This window comes from Scardinius erythrophthalmus (genome assembly GCF_964197995.2).
Source record: "Scardinius erythrophthalmus genome assembly, chromosome: 1".
NCBI classification, from domain to species: Eukaryota; Metazoa; Chordata; class Actinopteri; order Cypriniformes; family Leuciscidae; genus Scardinius; species Scardinius erythrophthalmus.
Window position 1 is genome coordinate 45,781,798 of NC_138221.1, and position 19,444 is coordinate 45,801,241.

General features: G+C 36.8%; 1 protein-coding gene across 1 annotated transcript in view; it reads left to right on the plus strand.

Moving 5' to 3' along the window:
* Positions 1–383: 383 nt before the first annotated feature.
* Positions 384–19,444, plus strand: part of kcnh6a (potassium voltage-gated channel, subfamily H (eag-related), member 6a) — a 42,038-nt gene continuing 22,977 nt past the window's right edge. Inside the window, exons 1-6 of the mRNA XM_081378886.1 lie at positions 384–882; positions 6,287–6,517; positions 14,643–14,795; positions 15,573–15,676; positions 15,762–16,011; positions 17,769–17,971. Coding sequence (XP_081235012.1) covers positions 807–882; positions 6,287–6,517; positions 14,643–14,795; positions 15,573–15,676; positions 15,762–16,011; positions 17,769–17,971 — 1,017 coding nt within the window. The 5' untranslated portion in view covers positions 384–806. The remainder of the gene's footprint in view (positions 883–6,286; positions 6,518–14,642; positions 14,796–15,572; positions 15,677–15,761; positions 16,012–17,768; positions 17,972–19,444) is intronic.

Sequence of the window (19,444 nt, forward strand, 5' to 3'; positions counted from 1 at the left end):
CACACACACACAAATATATATATATATATATATATCAAATAAAAATAAAGTAAAATATCAATAAATTTGAGTTTCAGACAAAATGTTAACTTAATTGTCCCATCATGATATGGAAGATATAAATTCACCAAAAAAAAAGACCTTTATCACAAACATTTATGATCGTCTGCTAAATGCTAGTTCGACAGTAAGTAGCTTACTGCTATTGTGTTTAGTGGAAATGTTGTGCTCGTTGGTGGACTGCATCCCACTAGGACAAACTTAGATAAACGCACGCTCTCTGAGAGAGGGAGAGAGAGAGAGGGGAGCATGAGCGCGCATCTGCCTTCTGTCAAAAGTGACAGCTGGGTCCACTTCCTCCCCTGTAAAGGCAACCTACCATTATTCCACAACGAGCTTCATCAGACTGGCTGCCTCTGAGGTGTCGGGCGTCAGTTCTGCTGCCTCGCGTTGTTCGTATATTTTTTGTTTCAGTCTGGTTTCAGTGAGCACATCCATGCGTTACCACAGCACGCAGCGACATTTCATCTGACGGCGCGAGAGTTTCGAGTCCCAAAACTGCAAGACATTTGCTTTCATTCAAACCGGCTTTCTTTTATTTTGCATTTAGACTCGGTGACTTTTCACTTTCGCGAGGATCTCATTAGCATTCACGTGTCCTTTTTGTTTATTGCTGGGGCCATAAACACTTGTTTCTTGTACAATGTGTACGAGTTCTAGATTATCGTCTTTTGTCTTGCTCGGTCGTCCTTGAAAGGGAGAGAGAACCAGAATAAGAGGGCTCTTGAATCTGTCCACGCGTAAAAATGCCTGTGCGCCGGGGACACGTCGCTCTTCAGAACACTTATCTGGACACCATCATCCGGAAATTCGACGGGCAAAGTGAGTTTAAAAACTTTTTATTTTCTTTCTTTGGGTAAGAAGATATTTTATTGCTCAGAAGTGTGTTACTGTAGTCTATTGCAGTCATAGCAATGTTATTTTTTGTTTAGCAATTGGGGTCGTATACGCACTCGCGAGAAACTGACAGTCAGAGAGCGAACGGCCATTGGAAGTGTGTAGGTCAGTCGTTGGTATCAGTTTGAGATTTGATTTGCATGGCAGTTGATCATCAGGTGAGAGAGCAATTCAACAAACCCGGCTTATTTTATCTACTTTTGTAAATGCAGTGGAAAAACTAATCTAACGACTAACATGGAAAATTGCTAACTACCATCTGTCTCTTTATTTTTCCATTCTTCTTTGTATGTGCGCGCGTGTTTATTTATGTCGTGCACCTGCTTTATTCATTCAATCATGTTTCCTGATTTTGGACAAATGTGTCAGTACACATAACTACGGAATGAAATTTGCATAGTATCAGTTTTCATATACCGTTAACAAATTCCAATGTGTAGGCTATTTGACCACATTTGTCCTATCCATGTTTGATCCTTCCACTCTCTGTTTCAAAGTCTAAAGAAGTTTTAGTTTTGTCTTTATAAAGTGCCCTTTGAAATTTGAGATCCAAATCCTAACCTTAATCTCTATCCATGCCCTAATTACCCTAAATCTTGTCTTACCCCATGATAAACCCAAAGCATATGGCCCTTAATGAGGGTTCTTTCCCAGAAGTCAAAATAAAAAAGGTCATGGTATCCATTATATATACAGGTGAAAGTAAAGAGTTTCATAAGCTCTACAAAAAAAAAGAAAAGAAAAAAAAGAATCACAAATAAATAAAATGAGAATTGCAAATAATTAAACTTTTTTTTTTTTTTTTTTTTTTTACAACTGTTTTTTATGTCACAAACACAACTCTGCCTTCTTGGCATTCATTTGTGAACCGTTTCCTGTGCATTTGTAGGTCCCCAAGTGCATTTGTGGATTTTGAGACATTTCTAGTCAAGACCTGCATACAAATCCACAAATTAGTTAACTCCACCCACTGTCTAATTAAGCCAATCAGAATCCATTGAGATGAGTCACACTCTTGCTCCAACCAATCCTGATTTGTTTACAAATCAGGGCAGTCTTGCCCTGAAATAACTTTGTTCATTCATTCATCATTCATTGGCTCAAATCGGAAGTACAACACCCATAAAATTGGTACTGCAAAAATGTTTAAAATTTGGATTTCGTTAGACCATTAGACTGTGTATCAAGCCAAGCCACAGTATTATATTTTATATGCCTTTGAAAATGCCAGAGAAACAGCACTTTACATCTCTGTTATGGGAACAACGCATTATGGAAGCGTCACGTTATTTAAGATAGAACAGAAAAGCATCAATAAGTAGCTCACTAATGAATGACTGGATTCAACTTCATGATGGATTTGGATTTGATGATCTAAAGAGCATTAAAAATAGTATTTTAAAAGTTAAAAGCATGTATTATGATTCCCTTTGTCTGTAGAGAAGATAGGTGGGTTCTTTTTAAATATGTGACAGGTTGTTGCATTACAAAGAGATCATATCATGCATTTAAAAGTGACATTCCCAGTAGACAAGCGATATGCATTATATATCAGTTAAAACACTTTACCACACAAATAATATCTCATATGAATCAGACTTAATAGTTTTGATTTTAAAAGTTACTTGCAGGATCCAAAATAAAAGCTAAGATGTATCAGCATTGCAAAAATTTTATTTGCATTAATATCCACTCACAAAACCCCAGTACAGCTGAAGTGATGCTGAGGCTCGTACTTTTAAATCGCTGATGGTCATTTGGGCCCATATTTGGTATTATACATCCTATATATGCCACCACGATTGTGCTTTAAAAGGCATAATTAGCCGCCCAGACAGCAACATAGTGTCGACCCAGATCCGGTCCACATCTGGGCCCTGTGGAATCCACGTGTACCAGATGTGGACCGGATCTGCGCCGACACTATGTTGCTGCCTTGGTGTTGTGCCATGACTTACATCATCTACCCCTGTCTACACTGGACACGTCAAAGCAAATGTAAATGGACTGGACTCCATTTTAATAGCGCTTTCACAGACCTATAGGCCACCAAAGCACTTTACATAGCCTCACATTCACTCACTCATTCATACACCGATGGCGGTGTCAGCCATGCAAGGCGCCATCCAGCTCGTCGGGAGCGAATGTGCAATCATTTGTGTAGTAAAGTAGAACGGGCATCCCTTTACGGTCAATAAATCGTTGTGTTGCATCGCATCCAGTGTAAACAGTATGATTAAAGGGGTGGTATAATGCCCCTTTTTATGTAAAACAAGTCTCTGTTGTCCCTAGAGTGTGTATGTGAAGTTTTAGCTCAAAATAACCCACAGGGGCGGGGTTTATGTAAATGTTAGGGTTAGTGATGTCTAGGGGTGGGGGAAAAAATCGATTCTTAGATGAATCGCGATTCGGGACGTGGACGATTCTGAATCGATTCACAAATGTCAAAAATCGATTTTCTAAAAAAAAAAAAATTCTAATAACGTAACATTGACGGAACGCAAAAGGCGGAACATCACAACATGATGGCTAAGCGCCAAATGTGCAATGTCAGTCACAAAAAGTTACATTTTGACTGTAAGTTACTCTCTGCAGATGTTCATTCACTTTCTTTGTATAAGCTGTTTTTGATTGTGGTATACAGCAAACATTTCAAGTCATAACTCTTTATTATTTAGTTGTGTACTATAAGTCAAGAGCGACTTTGTATGTTACTAATTATTCAGAATATGCATAAGTCCACAAGCATTATACGTTATGATAGCTTCTGGTACATAATTCTATATTTTTGAACGAAAACTGTTTGTGAATTTGCTACAGCAAAATGTTTTTTTTTTTGTATGAAGGATTATATTGCTAATTGGAAATAACAAGAGGATGTTGGTTAGAAGTCTATTATTAAATGCTACTATGCTAGAGATTCAGAATATGCTGAAGTTTGTATTAATTTACTACAAGTATGCTGCTAAAACAAGCACACATTTATTTTCCTGTTGGTTCTCAGCAATGTTGGGACATATGCTGGCAAATGTAACCTTACAGTTGACTTGCCAAATCACTTCCATTTGTTTTATTAATAAAATTAACATAGGAAGTATTAGAAGTAAGTTCGTTACGGGTCATCATAAATACTTTGCTTTAAAAGTACCAAGTAAAAACATTTTTTCAATGTTTTTGATAAAAGGCACTTCCCTGAGAATTGAACTTAATAAATGTGAAAAAGACACTTTAATGTCTGTCATTATGTTTGTCATTCTGTATAGCAAAGCAGATGAGAGTAGATCATGATCAGAAACCTGATTAGAAATCATTATGAATAAAATCGAATTGTTTTGAATCGAAAATCTTTTTGAATCGAAAATCGATTTTGAATCGAATCGTGGCCTCAAGAATCGGAATCGAATCGAATCGTGAGATGGTAAAAGATTCCCACCCCTAGTGATGTCACTAACTCAGGAGGAATGTTGTGTAGTCCCTACCAGCCGTTTGTTGTAGTCCTTAAAAAACGATTTCTTTAAAAGCAATTACCTTCCTTTGCTTTGAACTTTGAGCGTACTCAAACAGCAACATTATGCGCTAACTAAAGTTAGAAAAGTGAAATCATAATCAACCACCCCTTTAAATAATATAATGGGTACGATTTGCTTTTGACGCGCTCTGTCGCGCCGCTTGCATCCGTTGTAGAGAGGATGGATGTTCCTGATGGAAATATAAAGAAGCCTTAAACTCTTATAAGTTTTTAGAAGCAAGGTGTTTTAACCACACAAACAGCACTGCAGCTCAGTTTGAACGAAGCGCCCATAGAATACAGTTCCTTTCAGGGGTGCAAAATGAAACTGTTCCCGCCCCGAGTGTAAAGCCAAACGTGATTGGTTGCTGTGAAAACATGCTACGATTGGCCAGCGCAATTTGGCTGTTATCTGATTGGCTTAAATAGACGGTGGGTGGAGTCCACTTATTTGTGGATTTGTCTTGACGCTAGAAGTGTTTCAAAATCCACAAATGCTTGCAGGGATCTACAAATGCACAAGAAGCGATTCACAAATACTTGCAGCCATCCACAAACACACAGGAAATGATGCACAGATGCACAGGAAATGATCACAAATGCACAGGAAACGATTCACAAATGATTGCCTGGCAATGTTGTGTTTGTGACATAAAACACATTTGTTAATATTTTCCTCACTTTATTAATTTGTGAATTTTATACATTTTTGTGAAACTGTTTACATTTATTTGTGGATCTTAAACTATTTATTTGGAATAATGCAACAATTATAACCCCATACAGTTAGCCAATGTGTGTATTGCTAATACTTCATCTTTTAAGTATTCAAGTATGTATATGTGTGCCTGTGCATGTAGATATTGTAGATGTGAGCCTGCAGCTCCTCCTTTCACTCACTATCAGTAAAGACTAAGTGTCATTTTGCGGCTGCTAGGCAACCATCTCAGTGCGTTGTGTTCTATTCCTGAAGTAAAAAGGCGATAATGAGTTTGATGCTGAGGGGCATTAAAGTTCCTGTCACCAAACACAATTAACATTCAGAGATGGAGAAACAACATTGAGTTTCAGAGATAAAAGCACAGGTAAAATACCCTTGAATGTATATATAGAAATTTAATTTGCTAAAAGGAGCTAAGAATTATTTCCATTCAATCTTAACCGTCTTAAGATGAACTGTGTTTCAAAAGCATCCCTATAATCAAAGTGTGGATATGTATTAGATTTTTTTTGATAACCTGAAAAAAAAAAAGTTATTGATTTAAAAATTAAAAGTTAAAAATAAATAATTTTTAGGTCACTAATAATTGTAAAAATTATAAGCATTTTCACTAATTATCTCACACTTTTAAAATTGAATCCAATTATTTGTATCCTGTATTGAGGAGGAGAAGAACTAGTTAAGATACTGGGAAGAAAACGTAACTCTCAGTAAGAAAGTCCGGTTACATAAAAGTTCTCAGTTCTCATTTCTCTAACAGTTGTTTTGCATGTTGCTTTCAAACATGTAGTTTAAATACATCATTCACAACCCTCTTGATCTAGATAAAATGTTTCTTAATAATGAGAAAATGTGAATTCATGAATTTTTTTAATGTCTGGTTGAGACAAGTTGTTTTAAATGTAAATTAATAGTAATAACAATTTAGAATAAGAATAAGTTGTCCACTGTGACAACTTACCCCATTGGCCTATAATGTGACAACATGTCCCACAAAAGTTCAGTGTGTGTTAAATGCACTTTTAAATGTCTTTTTTTCCTGATAACAGTGGAAATGTTCATGTCAATTAATTTTTCTTTCTTAACAATTATCTGACCAGATCGTAAGTTCCTGATTGCTAACGCCCAGGTGAAGAACTGTGGGATTATCTACTGCAATGAGGGCTTCTGTCAGATGTTTGGTTTCTCGCGGGCAGAGATCATGCAGCAGTCCTGCACGTGTCAGTTCCTGGTGGGGCCGGGCACTATGAAGAGCGCCCTGGCACAGCTGGCACAGGCCCTGCTCGGGTCAGAAGAGCGCAGGGTGGAGATCCTGTACTACTCTAAGGAAGGTATGCTGGGCTTAGTGAGGAGGATTTCACTCACAATTTCCTTATATACCAAAATATGGCTTGTGTGAGAAAGTATTTTTGCATTGTGCTGATGCTCACATCATTACTATCGCAACTAATGCAGATACACCAGATACTGACGACACTGTCTGAACCAGAGATGTCACTAGGCCCTCTTTTTAAATATTGTAATTAACTCCGTAATCTGTACACAAATTCGTGCTCGCCTCAGTCCCCTTTAAAACACAAATGAAAACAGCGGCAGGCTTGGGCTCCTCCCCATCTTTTAGTCAGCGTTATTCAGCATGTTCTTCAATCGGCAGCAGGTGCAGCACCGACGTCAGAAGCAGATAGATTGACATGACATCTGCATCTGTGCAGTTCTTTGCCATAAATGCATTTATGCATTTTACAAATAGAAAACAAACAAACAAAAAAGGAATGATTTAATAGGACAGATTAAACATATTGCCAATCTAGACAATTACAGATTTATCTATATTCTTAATGAATTAGTTAGTTAGTTAAAATGATTTTAAATGAAATCAATATTCAGGTGTCAACTTGATATTTAATGGGTAGTGTAGAACCTATTGTTTTGTTCATGCCTACCCTAGAGTACAAATATTAAATATATAGTTTTAGTCCAATTATTATTATTTTTTAAATGCCACTGTTGTCAGATTTTATTGCTGATATTAAATACATTATTGAAATTGAATCTTTTAAAGATTTCCCCTTTCAAGTATAATGGAGCTGTACATGTACACCTTTTACCTACACAAAAATTTTGGGGTTGAACAAGTGACAGTAAAGACATAGACTTGCTACAAAAGATTTCTATTTCAAACAAATGCTGTTCTTTTGAACTTTCTATTCATCAAAGGATGCAGAAAAAACTATCACAGTTTCCACAAATAAATTAATAAAATTAACATTGATAATAATAAAAATGTTTTTATTATCAAATCAGCATTTTAGAATGTTTTCTGAAGGATCGTGAAGACTGGAGCGGAAAATATATAAATAAATACATTAACAAATAGAAAACGGTTATTTTAATATGTAATAATATTTCACAACATTACTGTTTTTTTTTCTGTATTTGTGATCAAATAAATGCAGCTTTGATGAGCGTCAGGGACAGTGTAAGATAACCACCGACTGAACTGTCTTGTCTCAAAGGAACTTAGGAAAAAGGTTTTTATTGGCAGCTTTTGAATCGTCACCAGCATTTCACTGTAAACACACTGAGTGACCATATCCACAAATCTTCCTGTTATACCTGTCTTCAGTTTCAGTTATGACACTTATGAAATTTGTATTCCCCATCTGTTTCATTAAGCACACACACAAACATGGCGAGTAAAGGCCTGTTCACACCAAGAACGATAACTATAATGATAACTAGTGTCCACGCCAGCGGATGATATTGTTCTGTTTGTTCTAAGCATGCGCTGCAGTTCTGTCGGCGACCACTTTAAATGCTTGAGCTCTTAAAGCAGGATAGATTCTGATTGGCTGTCTATTTTTAGAACTATATATTTACTGTTATTGTTATAGTTATCGTTCTTTGGTGGACTTGCTTAATACAGAGACCAGCCGAGGGCCTGTGTGTCTAACAGAGCCACCAATCCCACAGGCTCTTTTTATGTCTTTAGTCTCCTCAGACAGGAACAATTGAATTGAGTCATTGGCTCTCTGAATGTTGTTAAGCCAGTGTTTGTGCATGTGTGCATTCATTGTACCTCAGCTAGAAAGTAGACAGGTGTTCCTTCGGCCGGGAAGCAGTGCACTGATAACATTACCATGACAACAGGACTCCAGAGACTCACACCATATCACTAAACTAATGCACTGAGCTCAGATGCACGCATAGGCTGACATGCACACGCTCACACGTGCCGCCGCCCCTCTGTTCTTTTTATCCATCACATATTTTAGTGGATACAGCATCTCGATCTGTGTCACAGTTGAGTTGGAGACTGAACAGCACCTTTTTGTGTGTGTGTGTGTGTGTGTGTGTGTGTGTGTGTGTGTGAGGGCAGGGTCTATATTTAGAGTGGTTGATGGCCTGCTTTAGTCAAGAGCTGAGGGGGGTCTGGCTGACTTTAATCATGCTGTTCTTTCTTTGGTTTTTCTGTCCTCCTTGCCATCACTCCCTTCTCATTCCTGTGACTCTCCCTCTCTGCACTGTGTTCTCATACCTTTTTTCACTCTCGTTTATCTCCTTTATTACTTTGCTGTTCTTCGTCATGCCTGGGTTAAAAGTACAACTCATGATGCTTTGATTTCTCTGAAAGCCTCATAAACAAAATATAAGTGACCTCTAAATGTTCTCAGTACATCTGTGTGTTTGTCTGAGAGTTTTGGAGACCAGGGTGTTTCACCAATTAGAAATGATCCCCAGGGGTGAAATCACTTATACATGAACTGGATGTGGATGTTAAAGGACAGAACTGGTGTCATCTGAATTAGCAGATTGTCTTTAATTTGAGATAAAACATCCACACAAGTTTTTTTATCTACATTACTGTTTAAAAGTTTGGGGTCAGTAATATTTTTGAAAGAAGTCTCTGATGCACACCAAGGCTGTATTTATTTGATTGTAAAGTAACTGTTTTCTATTTTAAGTCAAGTCACCTTTATTTATATAGAACTTTATACAACACAGATTGTTTCAAAGCAGCTTTACAGTGATAAACAGGAAAATAATGATTCAATGATGTAAACAAACTTCAATTCTGCTGTAAAGCAGCTCTAAAAAGGCAATAGTAAATGGTCATTATTCAGCTGAAATCAGTTCAGTGTTGATTCAGTTTTGTTCAATAACTGTGTAAAGTTCATAAATTGGTTCAATTCAGCTATAAAGCAGCTCTGGAGAAAACATTGATGTCATCATCCAGCTCAGTATCAGTGCAGTCAAATCAATAATATTGCTGAATATTAAGTGTCCCCAATTAAGCAAGCCAGAGACGACAGTGGCAAGGAACCCGAACTCCATCAGGTGACAGAATGGAGAAAAAAACCATGGGAGAACCCAGGCTCAAACGAGGGACCAGTTATCCACTGGCCAAATGAAAAAGCATGGTGAGATTATGATTCCAGGCTGCATCACAAGTCATATTGAGAATTGATATCAGTCAGAATATTTCATCCGGCTTCTTCTACTCGAAGATTAGGGATACATCATGCTGGCATTCTGACATGTCTGGTTCTTGTAGTCTTTGCTGAGGATCTGTGCAGATGGTCTTCATAGGTGGCCTTTCTCTAATTCTTTGTCTTGTGGTCTCTGAAGACATTCAGCTTATCTATGTGCAGGTCTGCCATCTGAAAAATGACCAGATGCGGCTGACTACGGTAACTTCGGGATAAAGATGAAACAGGGAGAATAATATTAGCGTAGATGCCATTATGGCAAGTACATCAGATATTATGAGAAGTGTCCCTGGTTCTGGTTGACCTAATTTATGCAGCCTAATAATCCTTTAGCATTTGAATTATAGAAGTGTGATAGTGCATTATGTGAATGCTAGGTTTAATCTAGATTTAAACTGACAAGAGTGTGTCTGCTTCCCGAACAAGGCTAGGAAGTTATACACGGTTTTGATATTTATAACAAATTAGCTCAAAGATGAAAAATGTATAAACTTATAATTATGAATATTTGAATCAGTTAATCTGATTACCTAGCCTGGCAAGCCAGACCTACATCAAGATGTTAGGTCTGGAAACTCACCATAGACACGGCTCAATCCGAGGGGCGGGATAAACGGCTGTCTTTCAAATTCCCTCTGCACGCAATAGGACAGCGCTTCAACCAACCAGAGCGTTTTCCCGACAGCGGAGCTTAGTTGATAGATTCAACTTTTGCCATATCTGGCCGGCAAAACGACGAACACATCTTCCTTTTTTTAAGAATGACTTGAGTGCCGTTCTTTGCTCTTTTCTCAAAGAGTCGCGGCCAAAGCCGATTCGAAAGACCGTTGTTCTCCATCAGCAGCCGCCATTCTTTGTTTTCAAGTAGCAGCAGCCAGGTAACCGTCGCAACTCTGTTGTGTATGTTAAGCCCGCCCCCGCCTACTCTATACACAACGTGATTGGCCTGACCCAATCTGGGTTTTTGCAGCGAGAAGGTTTATTGAGAGTTGCTAGACTACCCTGGCTGCGAAATACATTTTGCTGCCGCTAGGGTGCGTCTAGATTTCTAGGCTACTGATTACCTTGATTTAGCTAAATTAATATTACAATCAATTAATCAGTTCGTCCAGTGAACAATTTTGACCATTCATTAATTCTAAGAAATTCATTTTTCATGGCCACAGAAAAATAATTCTTTCTTAGAGCATGTAACAAGACCAGAAATCGTTAAACTTTGCGGCAAGCAGAGAATATTGTGCACAAGTTTTATTAACTACAATCACGAACACAACTGTTATGATCTGGTGGTTGTGGTAAGACAACAGACAGCAGATAGAGTGAGAATCCAAACACAGTTTAATGACAAATATAATCCAAGGTCTTATACCATACCAGGCAGAGGGTCAAGCACATGTAATCGGTCCGAACACAAATACAATTCACGAAGTGCAGAATAGGAACAAGGATTCCAAGACTATAAACTAGAGAGAGATAAACTTAAGGAACACAAAAAACAAGACCTAATACTGAATTAAGACAAAAGGCATTTAAATAGACAGGGTAATCATATGATTAACAAGACACAGCTGAAACCAGTAAACTAATAGTGAGCAGTGGGTCTGGGTATGGGTAAAACATACATGGGTGAAATTGTAAGTGACAGAATGAAACCGGAAACGGAAACAGGAAATGAAGCTATGGAAAAGATTAATTCAACTATGAAAAGAACCATCATCTTATTAATTTCAAAACCTTGTAGAAGTGTTAACAGCTTATTACTAAACCTCTGTTTAGTCAGTTAATTGTACGATACTTGCATTGTCGTTGTATTTCGTAAAGTTACTGATTTGATGGTTCCGTGAGTTGATGGTGTTGAAATTGCAATCAATTTCTTCTGCGTTGAATGAAGAAGATATGATGAACTTGCACGGTTAGTTCGACTCCATCACGGTCGAGGAAGTTGCATATGACTTGATGTGTTGGGCCTGCCGGCCCGCGACCGCATGGTCGCACCGCACACGCACAGCGACCAGCAGAAATAGGAAGAGGTGGAGGAACTTGTGTGGATTTTCTATAAAGCCTGGGAAAAGTCATACCTCTCAGGGTTGGTTGACCAATGAGAAAGGTGGAATCTCCAAGTGGGAAAATTCCTCTGTTGGGATGTTTTATGACCCTTATGGAGTATGGTTATTGAGCATTGAAAAATGACCATATAGGAGGGGTTACATTAACTAGTAGTTCTCTCATAAAGCATGCATGAAATAAATACAAATGCAAAAGACACTATACAAGACATAATGATAATAATCATACACACAATGTCCTGGGGATGCATGTTCATTTATAGAACAGTTTGTCTATAAATTAATGCAGAAGAGTCTGCTTGATGTGTCTTTCCTTTCCTATGGCTCCTTGGCTCATTGTTTCGTGGTTGGTGAGGGGTTATGTTTATTTGTTAAATATAACAAATACTTGTTACTGATTTGTGTCAGTCGTTACATATTCTAGGTATTATCCATTGGCCAAAGATTTGAGACCGCAATGAGCATGAAGGACTATAATGCGTTAAAAGCTCGCTCAAGTACTGAGGAGCTAAACCATTCAGGGCTTTATAAGTAATCAGCAAGATTATAAAATGTATGCAATGCAATGTTTAATAGGGAGCCAATCCAGTGTTGACAGAACCGGGCTAATATGGTCATTCGTCCTGGTTCTAGTAAGAACTCTAGCTTCTGCGTTTTGGACTAGCTGGAATGTAAAAACAAATGTTGCATCACAATAAGTGTAATTGTGATTGTCAAAAGATTTTGACAAGTTTAGTGACAACATGTTACAATGTTTACATTGTACAATGACTGGTAGGATACAGTTTTTATTATTGCTTGACAAAAATTTCAAGATTTCAATTCCATTCTTGTGATTTGATTCCGATTTTGATTCAATATTGACTAATTTGGATACACGTTTATTTTAAATTTTATAAAAAAAAAAAAATCTCACCTAATGCTGTAAACATAGAGGGCCCAATCTGCTGGTATTATTAAAGGTTAAAAATAACAAATTAAATTAAATATAATGCAGTTTTTGTTATAATAACAATTATGTAATGACATAAGTAAAAATATAATAAATATGTAATATAGTGCTCAGCAAAATCTCCTCTCTATCTATTTTTTCTATTCAATTGACATGCTATGGTCATTAAATGGCTTTCCTGAGGTAAATGTAACGTTATGTGACATAATTGTTCTCCTGCTGTTATATTGACCTCTTTCCGTGGTTGAAAAACACTAATTGGTCGATATTATGTATACTTTCGGTAAGTTGTACTGCATCTTTAAATAAAAAAGTAACAGATGATCGGTTCACGTGCACTTGAACTGAGGCGCTCAGCGATCTGTCACGTCACATTTACAAGCGCCAAACGTATTTTTGTCTGAATTTTGTAATAAAATTGATGGAATCTAAGAGCTGAGAATTAGTTTAATATTAAAAGTACCTCTTTGCTCCGCAATTTTTCTGTGCGTGAGAAAATGGATGTGTGGCGTGAGAGCGTGTGAAAAGTGTCAATTGCGTGAGTCTCACGCTCAATGTGTGAGAGTTGGCAGCCCTGTATTACATGCAGAGGTTTTTGATCCAGTAATTAAAGCCTCTGTTTTTTCAGAATTCAATTGTAGGACATGACTAGTCATCCAATTTTTTATATCAGCTATGCATTCCGTTAATTTTGTGTATTTTTATGTTTCATCAGGGTGCAAAGAAATATAGAGCTGAGTATCATCAGCATAACAGTGAAAACTAATGCCATGCTTCGTAATATCTCCCAAGGGTATCTCCCAAAAATTGCAGTTTTCCCTGCTCGCTTCTCGGCGACTGGCGCTCAACACAAGTTTGGTATCGTTGTGAAGCGCAGCATTCCAACTTTGTGAATTTTCATAGCAAATTCTCGATGGCATGAGTCTGAACCAATGAAATCGGATTTTCAAACCCATGCTGATGTAAACAGTTTTTGCTAAACAGTCGCAATAAGTTTATTTATTGTTATTATTGATATTTTGCTACATGGATTGCTACATGGGTAGCCCTTAACCAGTGACTCAAACTGACTGTTAATCTGAAAAATCAGTTAGGTAACAATGTTAAATATTCTTTATATAAATATTTTCAATAAAGTTGAACATATAGATATAGGTTTTGACTTGGTGTGTGCCAAATTTGGTGTTATTACCAGGGATAGTTGCTTGGTGATTTTGTTTTGGAACTTTCAGAAAATTGTAACTAGATTTTTCTCAAAATTGACTTTGTTGACTTCAAACTAGCTCATTAATTCCTTGTCCGATTCTAACGAATCGTACATCATCTTGAAGGTTTTTTAATGGAGAATGTGAAAATAACAAGAACTAATTTTGAAAATTTGCTCATTCTGACTCATTTTGCCAGCACATATTTTGCATTCGTCACTAGTTTTAGAGTTGTTAGCTTATGCTTTATGCATTCCTTTTTTAATTTTATTTGCTGTTTTGAAGTAAAATACTTCCTGTATGTTTATTACATTGAATTAAAATGTTTAAAATGAAATAGCTCCCCCCTTATTTCATTTTAAACATTTTAATTCATTGTCAATAAATATGAGAACAGAACATTATATCAAAGTTTTAAGACATAGTGAAAAAATGACACAGACACTGAAAGAATGTGTTACAGCACTCCACGGTCTCCCCTATTTGTTTTCTTAGATTTATGTTTACTCAAAGTCAGACCCCCTGAACGGCAGCACCTGTGTGTGGGTGTCTTATTGTGTGTTTGTGTAAGTGTGAGTGTGTTTGGACTACTCACAGCCCTCACACTGGTATTTATAACAGCTCTTCATAAAAACTAAACTCAATTTCTGCTGTATTTTGCACTCAAACATCTCTGCTAACTGACATCCCTGTTAACTACATTAATTCTCTTTCTCTCCTGTCTCTCTCTCTCTGCCTTTCAGGGGCATGTAGGCCATGTTTAGTTGATGTCGTTCCAGTAAAGAATGAGGAAGGAGTCGTAATCATGTTCATCCTAAACTTCCAGGAGCTTTTAGACCCATCTATGAAAAAAGGTGGCATCAAACAGCGGATGGCACACAGCTGGCTACAGGCAGGTGCGTGTCCCCCCCCTTCTCTGTGTATACTGAGATTCTGGCCCTTTCTGTAACAGCCTTATAAGGAAAACACATTGACTGCTGTGCTTGGTGTGACGGTTGGTGTGTAGGTGTAGCCAGAGGCAGCATTTGATAAAGTTGGTGTCGGATTTTGGTGTCAGTGTTCAAGTATGTGAGAAGTGTGTGTGTATGCATGCCCCATCATTTCTGTTCAGTGTTGCATTTACCTTTTATATTAGACACTATGAGATATTTAGTTGACTTAAGTTGAATTGCTTAAAATAAGTTACATTTTTATCATCATATTTAATTATATTATGTTGAAAAATAAATTCAAAATAATTTGATCAATATTATTATTATTTTAAATATTTGTATTATTGTTATCATAAATGAAACAAATATTTAAAGCTATAGTATATAATGTATGATGTTTTTAAACATTATTATTATAATATTATATTTAGATATCTAACAAATTTCCTCAGTTCCATGCCTTATATAAAAATCACAAGAAATCTCTTTAATATCTTAATGTCTAGTTTCTCCTAGACAGCAATGTATTTAAATGAGAGAAAATGGGTTCTTCTCCTGCTTCACAGGTTTTAAAAGAGATCTCATCATTATCACACGCTGTGCCCGGCAGACGTTACTAAAAGGACCTACCAGACTTCAGAACCAGAAAGACTAGAACTCGTTTCTTACCAGTCATGTCCTCTGAGCTTTGAGCAAAAATATCTTCCTCTTTGATTATTTAAACTTGTGTTTCTGTATCAGGTCAGAGACGCAAGATGATGCTTAGAATGCCCTCTCTCCGTGTCAAACGGCAGCCGTCCCTCCCTCAGGACCACTTTGAAGGAGTGGTGGTGGACTACCTACAGGTACATCCGTGCACATACAGTACAATACATAAGTTCATATTCACACAGACATGTGATCTACAGCTCCCTTCCGTGTGTCCTGCAGCCCTCTCACGAGGAGGTGGCCCTGAAAGACCTCCAGATGTCTCCAGGCAGCTGCTTAAATTCAGAGACCCAGGCCTTGATTCAGCAGACCCCCTCCTCATGTGGCTTCTCATCCCCACTCTCACGGCCCTCGGACCGGCTAGAGCCCGCCGGACCCCCTCTCAAACACAGCCACTCCAGAGAGAGCATATGCAGCCTGCGTCGGGCATCCTCACTTCATGACATCGACGGCATGAGGGACCAGTGGAGCGGTATGAGTGTTTGTGTTTGCAATCATCTAGTTCTTAGTACTGTCAGAAACATTACTGTGTGCGAAACTTTATTATTTCTACCTCATCAGACAGTATTTGAAGGTGGAAAGACATCAAGGCAAGAATCCACAGAACATCCTGTCTCTGTGTGGTTTTCTGGTTGATTGAACAAATAAAGATAACATCTCATATCACAGTTAATAATTTTGTGCTTACAAAGTAATAGTCATTATTATATATTCTCATGGATGTCTCTAAAACTCACTCACTTGTTCTAAAAACGACCAAGGAGAACCCAGTTTCATTTGATAAACATTATTCACCATAATTCACAAAAAACAGAATTGTGAAAGAAAAAAATCCATCAAAAGGAACAAACACAGAATCCAACTGTGTAAATTTCTCTTAGTTTGTCCACAAGCAAAATGATGATGCTATGATAAAAAAAAAGCACATTTTCTCTAAGGGCTTAATATAAAATATTGTTTGATTCTTTTTTTTGGCAGAAGATGTTTATTACAAGTAAAGTCTCAGAAAAATGTTTAGGACATTAATCCACTTTTTTATACAGTATTAAAAAGTTAGGTGTTTTTTTTTCTGAAAGATTTTATTTTTTTATTTTTTCAGCAAGAATGCAGTATATTGATCAAAAGTGACATTGAAGACATTTATAATGTTACAAAATATTTATATTTCAAATAAATTCCTCAGTGATGGAAACCAGCTTCCATAATAAACTTTCCGATAGGGTGCAAAATATTTAGTCCTCCGAAGCCACTGTGTCAGTATGTTTACCAACGTGAAACTGTTTCCTATAACAGGTTTTTACAGTGGAGAAAACGGCAAAGTCGTAAACATTATTGTCTTTATCCTTAGACTGCAGTTTCACTGGCTTTAAATAGTGTTTATGACAAAAGAAGTGTGAGAGAAGTGTGTTCTTTTTTTTTGTTCTTTCAGACATATGATTTACTTACAGTGTAACTTCCTTTTTAAATCATATGTCATATGTCTGGTAATTCATGTCAGACATGTGCGGGGCTTGTCAGTCAGCCTATTGCTGCATGCGGCCTTGTTTGAACAGCTCTTTCGTCTCTTAGATGCGATTAAACTCTTCCATTAGCATTAAACAGGTGAACCATTGACAGAGTACAGGATATGCTTTTGATGGAAATTAAGCATTATATTTGAATGTATTCTTGACTACATAATAAGTCTGATCAAAACCAATAAGCTTAAAATAGAAGTAGCTTTTGATAAAAATGAGCTTGAATGGTTTTCTAATGGGCTTTATGGAACAACTCCAAAAAGCAGGACAAAGCATAATGAGCATAACAAAGCGGCCCATTCGAATATGTTAAATTGTACCATTTAAGTCTCTGGAAGTCCAGAATAAGACTAGTTGGTTCCCTGCTGAGATGGACACATGTGGCGGCCTGACAGACCTATTTCTGTAGCTGTAGTCCTAATCAATGCTTTTGTGCGACTGTGATTACCTCAGCCACCCCTGATGCGTCTGGTGCTCTGCATGTGTGTGTGTGCGAGCTCTAAAGTTTTTATTCTGTCTCTGTATAGGTGTCCAAATGACTCATAGGTTTATAATAACACATTTTCATTATTGCATACTCAAACAGTGGCATAACCAGCAATGCAATTGGGAGATGCATACAGGATAAGTCACGTGGGATGACATTGTTTTTAATCAATTGTTTTTGAGTACTGTGATGAAAACTGATCAGAGGGTGATATTTCTTTCTCAGATCTGAAGCCCAGTAACTTAAACTCCACCTCAGACTCTGATTTGATGCGGCACCGTGCCATTGGCCACATCCCTCAGGTGACGATATCTTTCGGCTCGGACCTCCTCAGGCCACCTTCCCCCACTGAGATCGAGATCATAGCACCCAGCAAGATTAAAGACCGCACACAGAACGTCTCAGAAAAGGTCACTCAAGTCACGCAGGTAATATGAAAAAGTACTTGACAGCACAGCAACGTATTTCATACACATTTTCATGCAAATGTATTGTCTGATTCAGTCATTTGTTCCTGTTTCCTTAGTGAGCCCTATTGATTTTGTCATTTGATTTATTTATACCCTATGATTTATTTATGGTACTGTTGCTATACACATGTTGTAATAAAAAATAAAAAAAGCCAAGTGATTGTAGAAACCTCAGTAATGTGAAAATTAGGGCAGAAATAATTTATATTCTAACAAAATTGTGTGTGCAATATAACAATAATCAAATTAACTGCAGTTATCCTATGTTATAATATGATAGATACATACACCACTGTTCGAAAGTTTGCAGTCAGTAAGATTTTATACTGTTTGTTTTAAGTCTCTTATGCTCTTTTGGCTGAATTAATTTGATCAACAATACAGTAAAACATGCAGTAATATTGTGAAATTTGATTACAATTTAGAGTAACAGTTGTCTACTTGAATTTGTTTTAAATGTATTCCTGTTTTGGCAAAGCTGAATTTTCAGCCTCATTACCCCAGTCTTCAAGTGTCACATGATCCTTCAGAAATCATTCTAATATTAGGATTTGCTGCTCTGGAGGCATTACTTGAAATAATGAATACAGTTGTTCTTAATATTTTTTTCAGGATTCTTTGATAAATAGAATGTTCAAAAGAATAGCATTTGTTTGAAATAGGAATATTTTGTAACAATGTAAAATTCTTTACAATCTATTTTGGTAAATGCAATGCATCCCTGAGAAATAAAATAATACATAATTTTTTTTTAAAACTTACTGAACCCATTCATTTGAATGATAGCTTGAATTTGAATTTATTGAAAGAATAGCCCCTTGAGATTTTCAAAGGGGGTCATAGAAACACAAACAGAATAATATAACACAAAACACAACAACCTTACAAAAATACAAAACAAAAGAAATGCTCGACCTGTCCCCCACACCCACAAACCACAGTTGAAATACAAAAACTCAACATCATACATCAGTAACATCAACATAAGACCAGTTAATAACTGAAAATCCTTGAATTCTCTAAAAAAGTAGAAGAAAAATCAAAATTTATTTTAAGATAAGTTATTTTAAGATAAGAAAATAAAGATAGCCTAAAGCGATTAAGGGAGGTAGTAGAAACAGTTAGATTATTCCAGTCAAAAGGGGCTTATACTGAAATGACCTACGTCCGACTTCACTGAAAATTTTAGGTGAATAAGAATAAGAACTATAGGGAATCAAAAATTGTTTCAAATAAAAAGGACAAACAAAATAAACACATTTAAAAATAAACAGAAGCCAATGGAATTGTCTTTTAGATTTAGGATGCAACCAATTAAGCAATTCATACATATGACAATGATGAGTACGATATGGACACCTTAACACAAATCTGCACAAAGAATTGTAAACATCATTAAGAGGCTTAAGATAAATATCATGGGTGTTTTGA